The 18,811-nt window shown below is 49.4% G+C and overlaps 5 protein-coding genes across 5 annotated transcripts; 3 read left to right on the top strand and 2 right to left on the bottom strand.

Moving 5' to 3' along the window:
* Positions 1 to 15: 15 nt before the first annotated feature.
* BC939DRAFT_463378 (uncharacterized protein) lies at positions 16 to 457 on the bottom strand. Its single transcript, XM_051557219.1, has one exon. The coding sequence runs from the start codon at positions 428 to 430 to the stop codon at positions 197 to 199; it is 234 nt and encodes a 77-aa protein (XP_051408363.1). The 5' UTR covers positions 431 to 457; the 3' UTR covers positions 16 to 196.
* BC939DRAFT_463375 (uncharacterized protein) lies at positions 455 to 3,781 on the bottom strand. Its single transcript, XM_051557218.1, has 6 exons — positions 3,544 to 3,781; positions 1,939 to 2,155; positions 1,617 to 1,765; positions 1,388 to 1,524; positions 960 to 1,279; positions 455 to 846 (listed from the first exon to the last, which is right to left on the bottom strand). Exons 1-6 carry the CDS (start codon positions 3,561 to 3,563, stop codon positions 523 to 525), a joined length of 1,167 nt encoding a protein of 388 aa, XP_051408362.1. The 5' UTR covers positions 3,564 to 3,781; the 3' UTR covers positions 455 to 522.
* A 1,509-nt stretch (positions 3,782 to 5,290) lies between these two features.
* Positions 5,291 to 7,106, top strand: BC939DRAFT_506639 (NADH dehydrogenase flavoprotein 1; the record flags this gene model as incomplete). Its single annotated transcript, XM_051560808.1, has 3 exons — positions 5,291 to 5,709; positions 5,947 to 6,080; positions 6,181 to 7,106. 3 exons carry the CDS (start codon positions 5,291 to 5,293, stop codon positions 7,104 to 7,106), a joined length of 1,479 nt encoding a protein of 492 aa, XP_051408361.1.
* Positions 7,107 to 7,420: 314 nt separating this feature from the next.
* Positions 7,421 to 7,825, top strand: BC939DRAFT_378013 (mitochondrial distribution/morphology family 35/apoptosis; the record flags this gene model as incomplete). The annotated part of the gene is made up of 2 exons (XM_051551707.1): positions 7,421 to 7,567; positions 7,769 to 7,825. Coding segments are annotated over 2 exons (204 nt in total), but the record flags the coding sequence as incomplete, so codon positions are not given.
* Positions 7,826 to 9,720: 1,895 nt separating this feature from the next.
* BC939DRAFT_463363 (uncharacterized protein) lies at positions 9,721 to 12,187 on the top strand. Its single transcript, XM_051557217.1, has one exon. The coding sequence runs from the start codon at positions 10,022 to 10,024 to the stop codon at positions 12,038 to 12,040; it is 2,019 nt and encodes a 672-aa protein (XP_051408359.1). The 5' UTR covers positions 9,721 to 10,021; the 3' UTR covers positions 12,041 to 12,187.
* Positions 12,188 to 18,811: the final 6,624 nt, after the last annotated feature.

Genomic DNA, 18,811 nt, shown 5'->3' with positions numbered 1-18,811 from the left:
GACTTCTTCATTAGAGCCAAAAGGTCCCCCACGGCCATGGGCGCGGCTGCTCTTTTTTTTTTTCCTTTTTTTTGGCTGGGGTAAACAGCTCGCCCACTCGAGACCAAGCCATTGTTTGCCTTGACTATTTCATTGAAAGTAGGCGTTATTGCTTTTTTATTCGTTGTTTTTTCATCATTTTTTGGTGTATTTTTTTTCATAAACTACAGAACGTTAAGAAGGGAGGGGGTATGAGAGAAAAGGGGTCGGAATGCAAAGGAGAGGAGGAGGGGAGAAGGGAATGCCTTTTTTTTTCCCTAGTTCTCTTTTTTTTTTTTCTTGTTCTTTCTCGCGTGAATTCGCACAACGAAACAGGAATAAGAATAAGAAAAAAAAAGAAAAGAAAAGAAAAGAAAAGGAAAACCGAACAAAAAAAACTACTATTGTACATTTGTTTTCTACAACAACTTGAAATGGGGTCAACAAAAAAAAAAAAAAGAAAAAAGAAAGAGATCATAACTTTCATAAAAACATAAAAGGCCCTCAAGTAGAGACAACTCCCGCTCCCGACAACGCTTGTTGCTGTTCCTGCAGCCGCCTCTCACGCTGCTCTCGATGCTGCTGCAGATGCTGCTGCAAAAGCAAGGATGTCCTCCGACTGACCTTGGGACTCGTCACCAAAGACGATGGCGAATACGCACTCGGTGATCCTGATCGTGAGGATGGTGAAGAGTAGGTCGAACTGGTGCTGCTTCCCGAAAATGAAGAAGACCGTCCACCATTGGGGATCGAGGTCGAGTACGAGGGCGGGGGCTGTAGCAGTGGCGTTACCAGTGAACGGCATGATGCCAGACGCGCCTCCAAGGACTGGAAACAAAAGCAAGAATACGATATAATCGTTTCAATGATTAGCAAAGTGTTCACCGCATTACTACTGACAAAAAAAAGAAAAAAAAAGGGGATCATCCACTCAAAAGTACCTTGACGCGTCCGACCATATCCTGGACGGCTTTGACTGGGTTGTGGTTGAGTGTAGCGCCTCCAGCGGTCGCCAGAGGTGTTCCTGCTGTTGCAAGTCGTGAGGACGATCGCTGCAGCGCGCTGTTCTTGGCCAAACGCGCTCTCAAAGACGGCATCGCCTCGTAATTGCTTCCAATGGGCGATCTGTGTGGTGCTGCATCGGGTAAAGAGGCGTTGCTTCCGCTGTACGAATTGAGCTTAGCAGACGATGCGCTGTTGGCGGCGGCGGAAGCTGTTGCTGCTTGGTTCGCCTTCATCACAGCCAGTTCCACATTGGCATCTGCAAATAATTCAGAAAAAACATGTTAGATTCCCTCTGGCTTGGGTCATACAGAAAACGAGCGAGTCCCCAGCGACAAAAAAAAAAAAAAAAGAGCCTCAGTCGTACCTCGCAACTCATCCTTCAAGCGCTGGACTTCCTCCGTGAGCACGGCCTTTGCAGAAACGTCGCTTTCCAGGATGGCGTTCTTTTCCACTGCAGCATTGTATTTGATCTCCAATTCCTGCAATGACCACTTGGTTGCCCTATTTGAACGTTGCGGACCAAACTCGTGGTTAGCAAACAAAGCAGACATGACTACGGCATGTGAAAAGACGGAGAAGAGGGTCATCGTTACCTCTCTGTTCTCTCAAGGTCGTCATTGTCCTGCTCCAGCGCCCGCTCCTTTTTGATAAACATCTCCGTCTGCTGCTTCAGCGTATCCAGTTGACGGGTGAGCTGGTTAATATTGGCGTTTGACTCTTTGAGCGCCTGATGGTACTTTTCCTATTTTCAATCACACGCGAAACATATTGAACTGTGTCAGATGTTTGTGTAAAATAGGAGATTTTCTCCTATTTACATGGTCTTTAGCCCGTTTTCTTCTCGGGATAGCGTACATGATGATCAATGCCCACAATTTGTCCCTGGTCCAAAACAAAACAAAACGTAATCCTTACCTTCCATTCCTCGATTTCCTGCCTCATAGAATCGTTCCGGATCCGGATTTCATTGTATCGTCGCTCTGTGGAATCAACTTCCTTCTCGAGCTCTTCTTCCAGTTCCTTGGACGACAGTTGAAATTCTTCTAGAGCGTCCCTGGTCTCCTGCAAGTCGTCTTCGACCTGTTTGGAATAGTTCTTGTAGTACTCGAGTTCTTCGGCCACACTTCCGAAGCTAATAGGGTAATGAATTGTATGCACGGAATTGTGTTGTTTTTAATACAGGATTCTTTTCTTTTCTGTTTGAGTTGAGGGTGCATATCCCACGCGAATGAGAGCTTGCATAAATTACGGATGCGGTATGCACAGGCATCCTGCAAACACTCAACGGACAACAGGCATACGGCAGTTACGTCGTGCATCTTAGCACACACAGGGTATATTTTTTTTTACTCCGCAAAAGAAAGGAGCGGGGGAAGACGTAAAGACGGGATGATGGCGGAAGGGTCATCGCTTTGCAGCACACAGGGGTCGCACACACAGGTAGCGTGGAAGTCAAGGGTGTCGGTGTACGAAAAAGGTAAAGCGGGATCAAAGAAGGCACAAGATCGCATTCAGAAACACACAGGGTCGGGACGGGAACGAACCATGCGCAATGTAATTGCAACTAGAAAACACTGCGACGTGCAATTGCCTCAGCAATGGTCTGATAGAGTAACACTTGCCTGACTTTTAAGGCTAAGCTAATATAAAATAAAAAATGAAGTGCAGCTAAAAGAGAGATGGAAGGACCCGTTTTAAAGCACGGAAGGTTTTTCTTTTGTTCTGCTCGGGCACAGCGATATCAGAAAACCAAAACCAAAACCAAAAAAAAAAAAAAAAAAAAAAAAAAAAGAGAAAGAGAAAGAGCGATGGGTTGTTTTGCCCAAAAAGGTACGAGAGCATCCTCTCCCCCCAAAGAGGATCGGGCTCGCCATCATCTTGCAAGCGGCTAAGGTAACGCCTGAGCACACCGACCTGGTCGAGTAGCCAGGGCCAGGGGCGGCAGATGGCGCCATTGTTTGTTTCGACAGTAAGGGGGGGAAAGAGGATAGCAATAAGACAATGGCCGGAAGAGAGCAATTGAAGCGAACAAAGGGGAGACAAAAGAAAGAACACTTTCCTCTTCCAGTGATGAATGAAAGAGCGATGCACCACCACCATCACCATCACCATCACCTTTATTTTTTTATTTTTTTTTCTTGATTTGGGAGAAAGGGACAGTTTACTGCAACTGCTGACTCACAACAAGCGTTGTTTGAACCACACCCCTCTTTTGTACACCTTTGTGTGTTCGTTTCCGTTTGCAAACAAAAAAAAATAAAAAAAAATGGGGTAACGAAATGGAACAGAGCTAACAAAGGTGTTTCGTGTATAACCCATTCCCTATTGCAGGAACGTGTGGTGGATGTATGCGAACCACATCTCGCTGAGAAGAACGTCATTTTTCACAGGAAAAAAACAACCAAACATGGAAGGAGGGGAGTAAGTGAAAGGGGAGAAGAAGGTGTAAGACGTGTACTGTGGGCTGATGATTCGATAAAATGGTATGGTGGATATGAGTGTGGGCATAGGGATGTATACCTTGGAGGATGCTGCGACATGGCTAGGATAGACTAGTCGAGGCTGCTTGGGCAAGAGAGTGAAAGAGAGGAGACAGCGAAAAGGGAAGGGGAGTGGGAAAGAGAGTGGAAAGAAAGGATAGCTTTCCGGCGCAGGTTGAATGCAGGCAAAAGAAAGAGGTCGATGAGTGAGAGAGGGATGGCGAAGTGGAGAGGAAGGGGGAGGAGAAAGAAGAGAGGTAAAGAAAGAAAGAGGCAAAAAAACAACGTGGGGTTGGGCGAGGGTTTATTTTATTGTTTTATTGTTTTATTGTCTTGTGTGAATGCTCCGATAATAACACCAAATGGTCTAGCAGGCAGGGTCAGGCACAGGATCAAGAACACGGCAAACTGGAGGCAAAGAAAACAAAAGATGTTCCCTACAATCATGCTATCCCCCAGGGCATATTTACCTTCACTCCTCGACGAACCTGTCGAGGTGGATACGTCTCTCGCTCGAAGCTGCAATCGACGATCCAACATGTTTAACACTCATTTGTCCTTCGTCTCATTTTTCCATCAACCATGGAACCGGCCAACATTACCTTGGCCATTCTCATCCCAAAACGATATCTCCCTTTCGCCACTACCATTCATTGTTAAGGCACTCTTCCTTATTGAGGATCAATAACAGAGAACAGATGAAAAAGACGAATGCTTTCCCAATGGCTGCCCAATGGCTGCCCAATGACTGTTCCGTGGATGTGGATGTATGTAGTGGGCAATTATTGTCGTTTAGTGATAGATTGGTTTGAAACATCCGAAACCAGGAACAGGCACAAAAAACTCCCTTAAAGATCTGCCACTTTGTGTGCGATATATGTCAGACATATTCCTACCATAAGATCTTCAATGTTCCTCTTGCTGTAATTAACAAAGGCAGCAAGTACACAGGCGCCTAGTCAATCTACCAGTGTTGCCTGTGGTTGACCTATGGCCGCTATTATCCTTCTGCAGCTTCGTGTCGCAGACGGCTACGGACAACGATTGCGACTATAGTATCTTCATATGCCATAGTCATCTTCCTCGCCGGAATTTCAGCCTGGGAGATGAAAGAGACTGCAGATCTTTTCGCTTTGTTGCCAGTTTGGGAGAGTGCACAAATAAGGGGGGAAGGCTGAAGACCAACAGGAGAGAAGTCGTTGACCAAGGATCATTATGCAAAAGGAAGGGATTCGACTAGCATATCCTAGTCGTCCTCCATGGCTGTCTTCCTTGTTTTTCGCTGCCAAACGACTGATCCAGTGGGGGAGGCACAGACGGATAGGAGTACGTGCATTGATAATAGGACTCCTCCAGGGACTGAAGGATACTCAAACATGAAAAAACTTGAATAGGATATGTTGGTGGCTTGTGCTACCTCGCTCGGAGGAATGGGTCCAAGGATGCAACCATTGCGAGCGAGTCTCCAATCATAGACTAAACCCCTCCACATCCCCCCCTCCTCTCTCCTCTTCCCCCTCAACATCCACTTTCATCGCCACTATGTTGAAGTCCATTGGCGTGTCAAAGGGTAGGGACAGCTTGCAGGAGGATCAACTCTCAGGATGAATACCGGCCCTGGCAACCTCGGAATTGTCGGAACACTTGCTTTTAGCACTTGCAAACATCCGGATGTGGGTTCGGACATCCGCGTTGACCGTTTCTAAGCATGGTTCACTAACCGCATAACTGTCAATTCTATTCTTTCCATACGCTATTCATGTTTCCGCGAATGCATCATAAACACGATGCTGTGGAATCTCAATTCTGGACTACGGATCAAAAACGCCCGGAATATATTCAATCCAACCCCCTTTTTCAATACAGCTTTATTGACGGGAGCACAATCAACCCGCACCAATGTGGCCAGGTCTGCCGTGCGTGCTTTTGCGACCGAGGCGCCGTCCAACCCCGTCCCTCCTGCCAGAACCAGCTTTGGTAATCTCAAGGACGAGGACCGCATTTTCACCAACATCTATGGATTCCACGATTACAAGCTGAACGGCGCTCTTAAGCGTGGAGACTGGTACAAGACTAAGGAAATCTTGCTCAAGGGCCACGATTGGATCTTGAACGAGATGAAGGAGTCTGGACTCAGAGGACGCGGTGGTGCCGGTTTCCCCTCGGGATTGAAGTGGAGCTTCATGAATAAGCCCTCGGATGGCCGGTAAGTAGCCTTAGGCCACGGAAACGAAACGCTGCTGAACAAACATATCAAGGCGACAGGGCACATTCATGGTGGCAGCAAAAGTGAAAGATGGATCGCGTGGATGCTCCGAAACAACACGCTGAAGCGACTCATAGCGATGGCGGACCAAAACATAGACGCTCAGTTTTTTTTCTGGGCCATCCAGCCGAGTGCCGTCATTAACTGCTCTGAGTTGACTTTTTTTTTTGACAATAGCCCTCGTTATTTGGTCGTCAACGCCGATGAGGGTGAGCCCGGTACCTGCAAGGATCGTGAGATCATGCGCGGAGACCCTCACAAGCTGGTCGAGGGATGCTTGGTCGCTGGACGTGCCATGAATGCCAACGCCGGTACGTTAATCAATCGATCTGGACGCTGTTCACATGTTGCAGCATTATCCGGACATGAAACTGGTCGTTCTGACACTATTTTATTTATCGTATTGCATAGCTTACATTTATATCCGTGGAGAGTTCTACAATGAGGCCTCCAATCTTCAGGTCGCCATTAACGAGGCATACAAGGCTGGACTGATCGGCAAGAACGCTTGCGGATCTGGATACGATTTCGATGTGTATATTCACCGCGGTGCTGGAGCATACATTTGCGGAGAAGAAACTGCTTTGATCGAGTCGATCGAGGGCAAGGCTGGCAAGCCCCGTCTGAAGCCTCCATTCCCTGCCGATGTCGGTCTTTTCGGCTGCCCCACGACGGTCGCCAATGTCGAGACCGTTGCTGTTGCGCCCACGATCTTGAGACGCGGCGGCAAGTGGTTCGCTGGATTCGGTCGTCCCCGCAACGCTGGAACAAAACTGTTCTGTATCTCGGGACACGTCAACAACCCCTGCACTGTCGAGGAGGAGATGTCGATTCCCTTGAAAGAGCTGATTGAGAAGCACTGTGGAGGTGTCAAGGGCGGCTGGGATAACTTGCTCGGAATTATTCCTGGAGGATCTTCGGTCCCGGTCTTGCCTCGCCATATTTGCGACGATGTGCTGATGGATTTTGATGCGCTTCGCGATGTGCAGTCTGGTTTGGGAACTGCGGCTGTGATTGTGATGGACAAGTCGACGGATATTGTGTCGTCGATCTCGCGTCTTTCGGCGTTCTACAAGCACGAGTCCTGTGGACAGTGCACGCCATGCCGTGAGGGAACGTCGTGGTTGGCGAACATGATGCATCGCTTTGAGCATGGTCAGGCGCGTCCTCGCGAGATTGATATGATTGAGGAGCTGTCGAGGGAGATTGAGGGACACACTATCTGTGCTTTGGGAGATGCGGCCGCATGGCCTGTCCAGGGATTGATTCGCCATTTCCGCCCGGAGCTGGAGGCCCGCATGGCTCAGTTCAAGCAGGAGGCCCAGGTTCAGGTTTAAAGAGCAAGGGTAGATGAAGGCGGAAAAAAATAACGCGAAATACCTATATTTTTACGATGGAGCGAAAGGACACGGAGGAATGAATTCAAGATAGACCCCCCTCACACTATTCCCACAGTAAAAGACTATTACTACACAGAATGGATTTCCTATGTAGCACAGCGACGGCCTCAGAATAACGGCGGATCGATCGTAATTTCCTTTTCCGAGCACGGCTGAGCTTGCTTCGCTTGTTTTCTTTGTTCCATTGGATCAGGACGAATCGAATCGGGACCAGACCACAACCAATCATCCGAACACAACAGCACATCGCCATGTCGTCAAGCATCGGAGAGAAATGCACAAAGATCAAGCAGGAGTACGACAGCTGCTTCAACACATGGTACTCTGAGAAGTTCCTCAAGGGCGACGTAACACCCATGTGCGATGAACTCTTTTTCAAGTACAAGGATTGCCTCTTGGTAAGGACCGGAACTTTTTGGTTGTCAGGGATAAGAAAAAAAAAAAAATATGCAGCAGTAGCCAATATCGACGGGGCATGGGTTCAATTGCATGGGATTGACCATCTGGTGGACCATTCACTGATGATATTTGCGATATTAATGTGGGGCTATCTTCTTGTTGTTTTTTATCTGGATCGATTCTTCTGTCTTTATCATTAGAAAACGCTGGAAGAAAAGAAACTGGATACATTGCTGGCTGACGCACGGAAGGATAACCCATTCCCGAACTCATCTTCGTCAGCTTCCTCGTCTGCGTCTTCATCCTCCGGATCAGAGTCCACCAAGAAGAACTAGACATGGACGGGGGGACATCTTTATAATAAAGCATCGCATATCATTGCAGTAAAACAAAAAAAAAAAAAATTGTCATTTTCTTAGCTATGGATTAGTTTCCCTCTAGGAATGAAAAGAGAGAAGTGCTTTTGGCTGGGTATTATTGCTGTAAAAGAATTTGTTTCCTTTACTTTTGTAAGAAGGAACCGAATAGATCAAGGAACAGAGCAACGAAGCGTGCAACAAAAAAAAAAAAAAAAAGCCAATCTCCTTTTGACAATCCTTTTCAATGGTCCCTTCTATTCATTTTTGGTGGCAAAAACCTGGACACTCAATCGTGATATGGAGCGAAAATGCACGAAAATCCGTTGCGTTCACACACACATACACACACTTCAACATAGCTCTTTCAAATCGTTCATTGTCTTATCTGGGATCGAATGGAGGCTCGTAGTCGTTCACACGTCGTGACCAGAGGTCGAGACGGCATGAAGGGGAAAAACCACACGCTCCTGGCGGATGATGACACCATCGCGACAGGATCTATGCACGGAGGGGGTAATCGGAATTCTGGTTCAGGTACGGGCTTGAGCGGTGCATGATGGATATACACGACCTTTGTTTTCATTCTCTGATATCCCTGCGAGGTAAGTAATTTTCTAGACCAGATTAAGGTCGGTTTGTACGTGGGAAGCTGGTGTTTGAGAGCTAGGTTTTGATTATGAGGTGGGGGGAGGGTGCGCATCGGGAGGGCCGTGTGTTGTGGTACAGCATTGGTCTACTTTCTATCCACATGTACCAACCAAGGGGATGCTTGACTTGATCCCTGCGTCCTTTTACTGCCCTTTTATTTAGAGTTGAGCTCTGCCGGGTGAGGCGAGGCTGACGGTGGATATGTCAAAGGGGCAAGACGAATGAATTAGAGCAGAGACAGAGGTGTGTAAATGAGGACAGCAATGAGTAATATGCGGACATATTTTTATTAGGACGCCTTGGTCTGGTCGTTTTTCGGCATCCGATCATATTATTTACATGGAGATTGAACCTGTTAGTATTGAACGTTACATCCGCTTATCGGCCTGTCTCTCCTACTGCAGACCCTACCTCGGAGACACTGTTCTCAGCATGGTCAATGCTCACCCTCGCCTCCCTTTTTCGGGGGGGGGGTCAGACTCTCTTTTTTTTTTTTGTTATTTTCATTACGTTTGGTGCTATCGGTCTTTCTTCTTTCGTTCATGCCTCTGATTTGATGATCAAGAAGATTGGTCGTAAATAGCGGAGCCGGGGTGAGAGGACAAGAGACAGCAAAGAGCAGGATGTGTGGAAGTCCCAAAAGAACTGGCATGTGCTGCAGACTCCTTTTTCTTAGGGTACGCTATACTGTTTACCACATAAACGACCGCCTACTGCCTGGGACTCTGCTGAGAGTAGAGTGCTCCTGCAATCTACATGGCTGGACCACCCTGGTGGTCTACTTTTGGTCAAATAAGCATGGGCACAAGTGGAGAGGGGACATGGGATCATGAAGGGCAGAATAGGAAGGGGATAGGCTAGTAGAGAGTAGGGAGTAGAGAGTAGAGAGGAGTGGATAGGAGTGGATAGGAGTGGATAGGAGTGGAGCTGGAGGATCCGGGGGAGCAGGGTGCCAGGGTAGGGGGTTCAGTCGCTGGGGCGATCCAATGGGTTTTGCACCCGCATTGGCATTGGCTGGCTCAATTGAGTCACTTTATGGTTTTTTCTTCATATGACACGCAGACATGCACACATCTGATATGGCATATACAGTAGGCCAGTCAATTGAATCGAGTATAAATCGGATCCAATGCCCCCCAATAAGCGCCGTTATCGCCCTCTATCTCTCCTTCAAGACCCCTTCTTTTTCCTCCTCTTCACTCCATCTTTTGTCCTTCCTTCCCTCTTTCCCTCCTTCCTTTTCGTCTTTCTTCACCTCCATCCTCCCCTCTTCTTCTTCTTCTTCCTTCTTCTTTCTCCCTTTCTTCCTTTCTTTCTCTCGTCATCCCATCACCCCACACACCAGCCTTATCTCTTTTCCCTCCTTCCTTCCTTCCTTCCTTCCTTCCTTCCCTTCTTCCAGCAAGTCTTCGCAAGCACATTCAAGAAACCAGACCGCCACCAGCCATGGCCATGCCACGACTCCCAAACACCCTCCGGTCCTCGTTCGGACAAGGCGCACCCTCTTCTCTACGATCCAGCTGTTGCTCCTCGTCTCCGTCCTTATCAGCCTGCCCTGGATCTGCTCGCTACTGCTCCTCCTCGGCCTTGACCGCCACTCGGAACGGTCTCGTCGGTGCAACCAAACATACCACCACAGGAGCATCCGCTGCTATACCAACACCATCGTCAACAGCAACAGCGGCAACATCATCTAATGTCTCAATGCCAAATGTACTTGGACGGTGTCGGATCGTTATCAGGAATAAACATCAGGCAGCAACAACCACAAATACAACTACCGCCATTAGCCATGTCAACTCGACCCAGAAACGGTACAGTCATCTAGCCACGGCTCAGCACTCACCCTCACCACCACCGTCATTGTCTAACACAGCTCAACACCAGCAACAGGCTCAGCCGATTCATATGTCAGCCGCTGCGTTTCCTCCCGCCTCTTCCTCAAAAGGAGGCGCGGCTACGATCTCACCTCAGGCTTCGCCACTTTTCAGGATGAATAACCCAGCATCGATTGTCCACCAGCCTCAGCCGCGGAGACGCTACAGTCCACAGCACTTTTATCAGAACCGGATCCTGGATCCCTACGTCAACCAAGCCGTTAGTCCAATCACGCTGCGGCAGCTGGTCTTCTTTGGTCGGAATATGCAAGAGGACAAGCTATTGAAGTCTGCGAATTATGTCCGAACAGAGCTGCCTGTTCGTCTCGCTCATCGGATCCGGGATTTCCAGAACCTGCCCTTTATTGTCGGGACGAACCCCCATATCGAGTTGGTCTACGATCTGTACTGGCAAGCATTCGAGAAGATGAGCAAGATCCCCGAGATCAAGACACTGGAGGAGAACGATGCGTTTTGTGAGATGGTCAAGGAGCTGTTGAACGATCATTTGGTAGTGATCCCACAACTGGCGCTGGGGATAATGGAGTGCTCGAAGCATATTCCACCTCAGCAGGTCGATCGGTTCATGAACAAGATGTTGCGGTCGAGGATTTCGAGACGTGTGTTGGCGGAGCAGCATATTTCTTTGACTGCCAACTTTAATTCGCCAAACCACATGATGACGGACCGGGGCTATATCGGGATCATCTACACGCACTGCAGGCCTAGGGAGATTGTGGAACGGACGGCACTTCTGGCAGCAGAGACTTGTCGACAGGCCTCGGGAGGAATGGACCCACCAAAGGTCATGCTTGATGGCAACATCGATGCAGAGTTTTCCTATATCCCAGACCATATCGAGTACATCCTATACGAACTACTCAAGAACTCGATGCGGTTTGTTATGCAGAATGGTGTGCCCGATGCACGGACAGGAGAGTTGCCGCCGATCCAGATCACAGTCTGCGAGGGAACCCATGATATCGTCTTCAGGATCTCGGACAAGGGAGGCGGAATCCATCCGGACATGGAATCGCATCTGTGGTCGTATTCACAGTCTCCGGCACGGTTTGCGAACTTTGAAAAGATCTCGAAGATGGCGGCGACGGTGCAGGAGCAGATGGTCTCGCCGTCGAGGAGTGTGAATTCTGGATTCAGCGGCCACAACCGAGTCGCACAAGCGCAGGAGGTGAAGGGGCAAGACGATAGCGAGGGTATTACATTGCCACCACCACCAGCAACCCACAAGAGCTCGCCATCAACACTGCTGTTGGATCGCCATGCACCCCCTCGTGTCAATAAGTCCTCGTCGACTGTATCCTCGTCCAGTTCGTCATCGTCATCGTTCTCGACATCTTCTTCGCAACATGCGATCATTGATCCGAGTGAGAGTCGTGCAACGAACAATAAGCGTCCTCAGTACAAGGACCAGTCGATGCATCTGGGCATTGGTCTGCCGATGAGCAAGGTCTATGCGGAGTACTGGGGTGGCGATCTGAAGGTGTTCACGATGCATGGATACGGCACGGATGCGTACGCAAGATTCTGCAAATTTGGCAATATCTACGAGAACTTTGATGTCGAATAAGAGTACAGACATCCATTAGCATCGGCACGCACCTGAATAATTACATAATAGACATATACCAAAACATAGAACCAATTGGCATATCTTTGTAGGTGTGTCCATGCATGTACCCATGCGAGTTTGGGTGTTTTGTGCGGGGAGTGGGGGGTTCAAGGCGTGGACGCTTGAGATACAAAGAAAATGAGTTATCTGAATTTGATCTTTTTGGCGCCGCGTTTATCTACTTGCATACAATTTAATGCTATTCATGTACAGAACATCTGCGACGATAGCTTTTGATCCGAAATAAGTAAACAAATAGGTAGGTCTATTGAACTATTTATTAATGAGTTCTATCCAGGACATTATAATGCCGCGTAGGCAGAGGAAGGGAGGGTATGAGAGAGGTAATAGGAAACGGCGATGGAAATGATGAAGAAGGGAGGGAGGGAGAGGAGGGGGGGGGAGGGTTTTTACTTGGCCGCCTTGGTCAAATCCGCAATCTTGATCTTACCGAGATCATAGACCTCAAAATCCTTGGGGTACGAACCCTTGGTCAGCTTGCGCTGGGCGGCAACGACGATCTTATAAGTGCCACCGGGCAACTGCTTAGGCTCCTCAGCCGCGTTCTCGGTCGCAAAGACCATACCGGTCCAGACCCAAGGGTTGTAGTTCAGGTTACCGTTATCGTCGAGATCGGTGTCCCGGCCAAAGGCGCCAAAGGCATGTCCGAGGTTGATCGAATCCACGAATCCGACAAGCTTGTTCTGAGCATCATAAACACGAATGGTCAGGTCTGGAGAGTGCGAGCCCAAACGGGTGATGATCGTCGGGCGGTCGTTGACGAGGTCAAAGGTGAAGTCTCCCTTGGGGATCTCATCGAGGTTGCCGTCCTTGTCGGCGTTGAACAGCACGGGCAGACCGGAATCTGTGTCGAGAATAGGCACCTTGGCGATATCGCCCTTCACGCCCGTGTAAGGGACATGAACAGCAACGCCGCCCTTGGACTTGGGGGTCGCAATCACGTAGCCAGAGTACAGGGGGAACTCGTTCTTGTTGCCCTTCTTGGGCTCCTTGAAGGTCAAAGTGATCTTCGCGGTCTTGCCGGCAGGGATCTTAACCTTGTTAGCCGAGAACGAGACGGTCGCGTAATCGGCTTCGATAACAGGGGTGCCCAAAGGGAAGGTGTTGTTGGCGTTATAGGAGTTCAAGCCATCGGCAGCGATGTGCGAGAGCGTGTAGGTCTCCGAATGCTTGCCATGGTTCTTGATCTGGATTTTCACGGTCTTCTGGAAATGCTTCGAGTCGAGAAGATCAATGTGGTCGGGCGTGATCGAGGTCGTGGTCAGGATTGCTCCGAGGACGTTGACGAGACCGGCACCCTGCTTTGCGGCAGAGGCCTTGGTCTTGGAGCCCGAGAGGGTCGCGATGGTTGCCGTGTTCTTGAGAACCTTGCGGATGGCATCGCCATGGGGCTTGGCCTTCTTGGCCTGCATGTACAAAGCATGGGAACCTGCAATGTAGGGGGTGGCCATGGAGGTACCAGAGAGAACAGCATAACCGCCCTTGGCAAGAGGGTAGGTTGAGAGGATGTTGCCACCAGGGGCGGCAATATCGGGCTTGGAGCGGAGATCACCATCCAAACCGAACGAGGAGAAGTCCGAAGGAGCTCCACCACCCTCGACGAGGAAGTTCGAGGGACCCTTGCTCCAGGTGATGGCAGCGGTGGGGGTCTTCTTGTAGACGGCGATCAAATCATCGCCAGCCTTGTTCTCGATCGAACCCATGGGGAAGTCAGGGTTACCGCCCAAGGCAGCAATACCAATAGGAGTGGTCTGGATAAGCATACCAGCGGCGCCGGCATTGAGGGCATTGGCGCCACGTCCACCAGACTTGCAACGGGTGGTATCACCGAAGGTGAGGACAACCTTGCCCTTGACATTAAGTCCATTGTAGATCGTGGGGTCGCATCCATCAGAGAGCGAACCATCCTTTTCAAAGATAGGGAGCAAGGTGGCACTGGCAGGCAGGTTGATGATCTGGTTCCAGGCCTGAGAGGGAGCATAGGGATGGGAAGCACCTCCGTAGGTGAAGGAGTTGTAGAAACCGTAGGCGTTGTCGAACGAGGCGACCGAGCTGGCAAGGTCGCCGAGACCGGTGTCGGCAACCATCCAGACACCGTTGGCACCCTCATTACCGGCAGCGGCGGCCAGGGCCATACCACGGGCAATCAACTTGTCAGCGAGGACAGCCGTGGGGTTGGTCTTGTAGGCTGAGCCAGCACTGAGGGACATGTTAATGACCTAAAAAAAAACGGGCGATGCAAATATAAGAGGGGGTTATTTTTTTTCCTGGACGTTACAAAAAAAAAAAAAAGGGTTCATAGACGATTATGCAGGAGAGCAGTTTCTAAAAAAGCGCGAGCTCAGACTTACATCCATGCCGTCGTTGAAGGCCAGCTCCATGGCAGCAAGGATAACATCATCACCAGAGGAACCGTCGCATCCAAAGACGCGGTAGGCACCAAAAGTGACCTCGGGGGCGACACCGACAAAGGGCTGTGGAGGTTTGGGACCAGTCTTGATGTTCAGGGCATTACCACCGACAATACCAGCAACATGAGAACCGTGTCCCTGGCAATCCATGGGATCACTGTCGGGTTTGGGAGTGTTGGAACCAGTGTAGTCATCGCCGACAAAGTCCCAACCGTACTTGACACGGCAGTTCTTGCCATAACGAGCAAAGCATCCCTCGCTGGCGCCTGGGGCCGCAAAGGCAGGGTGCTTGTAGTCAACACCGGTATCGATGATACCGATCTTGACACCCTTTCCGGTCAACTTGTACTTCTTGTGGACAATATCGACTCCTGTCATATGATGGAGCGAGGTAACCTCCGGATCCGTAGGCTTCTTCTTTGACTTTGCAGGCTTAGGGACCTTATGAAGAGTAACATGCCAGACGTTCTTGACCCCTGGAATCTTGGAAAGGGCCTCACCCTGGTGACCAGAGTTGACCGTAATGGCGGCACCGTTGAAGACGTTGTATTCGTTTCGGACCTTGTACTGGACCTTGTGGGCCTTGAGGGAGTTGTGGGCATCAGAGTGGCGGATGTTGTCGTGATACTCGATGATGTAGGCATTGGGGACGATGTCGACCTTGCCGGGCTTCACGGCGTGGAACTTGCCGGCAGAGACCATAGAGGCCGCTGCGAGGGCGGAGAGGATGGTGGTGATCTTCATGGTGGGAGATAGAACTTACCGAATGATGATGGCGATGATGGGGAACGGAGATGGGCAAAGGAAGGAGAGTGTAGTTGAGAAGCTTCTGGGGTAGTGTGGTATGTGTGCCTGTTAAAGACTGGAAGGGGGTGGTGTCGGGTAGACGGAAGGGGTTGGGTAGTGGAGAACGAGGTTGGAAGGGGATGTGTGCGATTTAGAATTGAGGGAGTTCTAGATGAGGAAGTTCTAGATGAACTAAAGTGCGATGCGAGGTGAGCGAGAGTATTTATATATCCTTCAGGAAGTTGGCCGATGGCTCTATCTACTCTTTGGATACGGATGACCGTTATGTGCTGTACTATTGAAACTACTTTTGAAGACCCACTAACGCATGCACTGAGCGAACTCTCTCTGGATGAGGATGCCGTTGTTCAAGGTGTTTATTGTTTACTCAGAGCCCTGGGTATTTTGGTGATCATCCCATGTAGCCTGCATAGGCTTGGTGGATTAAAGGATAAGCCGCGTTTGTGTTTTCAACAATTTTTTATGGAATCCTGGGTAAATTGTCCCTACGACTTGTGAAGTACCAAAGTAGGATTTTGGCCCTCTTGCGTTGGAGATGGGTGCACAAGCATACGGACTAATTCCTCCGTGGGCCAATCGCGTGAGTAAACTACCTTGTGTTTGCAGAGCCTCGGGTTAGTTGACAGTACATGTAGAAGGTGGGAAAAGCCAAAGAGATAGGGCTCAACAGCTCCTCTTTTGAAAGAGCCTCTTCTCGCGTAAAAAAAAAAAACAGTAACAAAACAACTGTTGGCCTTAAGATGCTGGGAAAAGAGAGAGCACACCATAAGTCATCAACAAGCATTGAACAAATTGGTCCAACTCACCTCCCTCTTCTTGTTTATGTTTTTTCTTTGGCTGGAGACACAACAAAATTAACGGCGCCAACCAAACAGCACATTAACGGCGTTAGGAAAAAAGCAACAGCATTGGCCTGCTCAAAGGAGTTCTCCGAATCCCTGTTATCCTACCATTCCCCCGGTAACGAGCACTTCGAAATAAAAAATAAAGAAATAGCGCCCAAATGAGTATTTTTCGCTCCATGTTGCAATCCCTCTATCCAACTCGGTTCTTGCGCCATCGACGTCCACAATCTTTTGCTCTGCATCCTCACGATATTTTTTTTTTTTTTTCCTCCAAGTGCAGCAGTTGCTCACCACCACTACTACTGCCATCACCACTAGCGCTTTTTTTGTGTGAGTGTTCTTGACCTTATTTGTGTCCATGCTCGAATGTGCTCCACTATATTAGCTTCTTCCGTAGAATTCCATGGCCGAGGCGCGTTTGATGCAAGGGTGCTCTTTCTGCCCTTTGTTTATTTTACCGGGGGCATCCTTCAGAATAAAACAAACTTTAGCCCTGATGAGAAAAAAAATGGATAATTCTCTACCATATTGACCGTTGGTGGGCCTAAAGTTTCCCCCAAGAAATAGAACAGAGGACTAATGCATGTGGAACATAGACTAGCCTTATTTGAACATGTAGTTTGTTTCTATGTTCTTCAGAAATGCGTTGCGTTGTCAACACAACCACAATTAATATAATCACAAACGACTTTAACGAGCATGAATGTATGTTTATTGGGGGGGGGGGGGGGGGGGGGGGGGGCGGGGGGGAGTCAGCGATGAAGACACGTTCCTTCTCACCGGCGCTTGTCTGCAGCATCATCGATTGCCCTTTTTTTTTTTACAGACAGACTCTTCCTCGGATTCATTGTTTGCGTTATTGCACTGGTTAGACTATGTGCAGCGGAAAAAATATAATCTATGATCTGGTCCAAGTCGCGTCTCCCAGAATCAAGCCTACATGTCTGTTCTAGGATACTTAATAGTTCTCGTACAAGACTACGACGTGTTGGTCGGACAAAGCTCTTATGCTACCCGGCGAAGGATGTTGCGTTTACCGAGAATTGATTACTTATACTTGCATTGAGACTCAAGCAATCCAAAGCACATTCACGTCACTTTTTTTACGCACAGTAGTTTTTTTTTTTTTTTTTTCATGATGGTATACAATGAATGATATATATTTTTTTGGCCTTCGTTTCATCTGGACTCGTAAAAGTGTCTATGGTTGTTTCTTCTAATAAATTACAGTAGCTCCGACACATTCACAGAATGACTTTTTGTTCATCAGAGTATCAAGGAATTTAAAACTTGATGTTGCCAAGGTTAAAGACCTCATAGTCCTTAGGGTAGGAACCAGCGGTCAACTTCTTCTGGGAGGCAATGACCAAGTTGTACGTGCCCGAGGGGAGAGTGACGGGGGCAGTGGAGTTGGCGGCGGGGATGACCTTGCCAGACCAGACCCAGTTGGAGTAGACCAAGTGGCCATCGTCATCGATGTTCTTCTGGCGACCGGACCAGCCGATAGCGTTACCGAGGTTGTCGCTGCTCAAGAAGCCCTTGAACGCCTTCTTGTTATCAAAGACACGGATGGTGAAGTCAGGGGTGTGGGAGCCGATGCGGGTCTGGATAACGGGCAGGGAGACGGCCAAGTTAAAGGTGCGATCTTCAGGGATATCAGAGAGCTTGCCGTCATTGGTGAGCTGAGCCATGCCGGGGAAGCCGAGGGAGGTGTCCATGATAGGAACCTTGGAGACATCACCCTTGAGACCAGTGTAAGGGACATGGACGGGAACGTTGCCCTTCTCGGGGGTGGCAACGACGAAACCAGAGTAGATGGGGAACTGAGCAGCCTTGCCGTTCTTGGGCTCCGAGAAGGACAGGGTGATCTTGGCAGACTTGCCAGCGGGGATCTTGACCTTGTTCTGCGAGAACTTGACAGTGGCGTAGTCCTGCTCGATGACAGGAACGCTCGAGGGGTATCCCTTGCCGTCAGCGTACCAGTTGAGACCATCGGCGGGAACATGCGAGAACGTGTAGGTCTCGGTGTGCTTGCCAGTGTTCTTGATCTGGATTTTCACGGTCTTCTGGAGATGCTTCGAGTCGAGAAGATCAATGTGGTCGGGCGTGACCGAGGTCGTGGTCAGGATTGCTCCGAGGACGTTGATCAAACCAGCACCCTGCTTGGTGGCAGAGGCCTTGGTCTTAGAGCCAGAGTTGGAGGAGATCGTGGCAGTGTTCTTGAAGACCTGGCGAATAACATCACCATGGGGCTTGGCCTTCTTGGCCTGCATGTACAAAGCATGGGAACCTGCAATGTAGGGGGTGGCCATGGAGGTACCAGAGAGAACAGCATAACCGCCCTTGGCAAGAGGGTAGGTTGAGAGGATGTTGCCACCAGGGGCGGCAATATCGGGCTTGGAGCGGAGATCACCATCCAAACCGAACGAGGAGAAGTCCGAAGGAGCTCCACCACCCTCGACGAGGAAGTTCGAGGGACCCTTGCTCCAGGTGATGGCAGCGGTGGGGGTCTTCTTGTAGACGGCGATCAAATCATCGCCAGCCTTGTTCTCGATCGAACCCATGGGGAAGTCAGGGTTACCGCCCAAGGAGGCGATACCGATAGGAGTGGTCTGGATAAGCATACCAGCAGCGCCAGCGGTGAT

Source organism: Gamsiella multidivaricata (assembly GCF_025024155.1).
Source record: "Gamsiella multidivaricata strain RSA 2152 chromosome Unknown BC939scaffold_76, whole genome shotgun sequence".
Lineage (NCBI taxonomy): Eukaryota > Fungi > Mortierellomycota > Mortierellomycetes > Mortierellales > Mortierellaceae > Gamsiella > Gamsiella multidivaricata.
The sequence above is the reverse complement of the archived record's forward strand: the minus strand, read 5'-3'. Positions and strand labels throughout refer to the sequence as shown.

Coding starts and splice junctions, on each gene's coding strand:
- BC939DRAFT_463378 (XM_051557219.1), bottom strand. CDS start 430: ATGTACAATAGTAGTTTTTTTTGTTCGGTTTTCCTTTTCTTTTCTTTT.
- BC939DRAFT_463375 (XM_051557218.1), bottom strand. CDS start 3,563: ATGTCGCAGCATCCTCCAAG. Junction 2,156..3,543: donor ATGTCGCAGCATCCTCCAAG/GTATACATCCCT, acceptor TTACCCTATTAG/CTTCGGAAGTGTGGCCGAAG. Junction 1,766..1,938: donor AGGAAATCGAGGAATGGAAG/GTAAGGATTACG, acceptor GATTGAAAATAG/GAAAAGTACCATCAGGCGCT.
- BC939DRAFT_463363 (XM_051557217.1), top strand. CDS start 10,022: ATGGCCATGCCACGACTCCCAAACACCCTCCGGTCCTCGTTCGGACAA.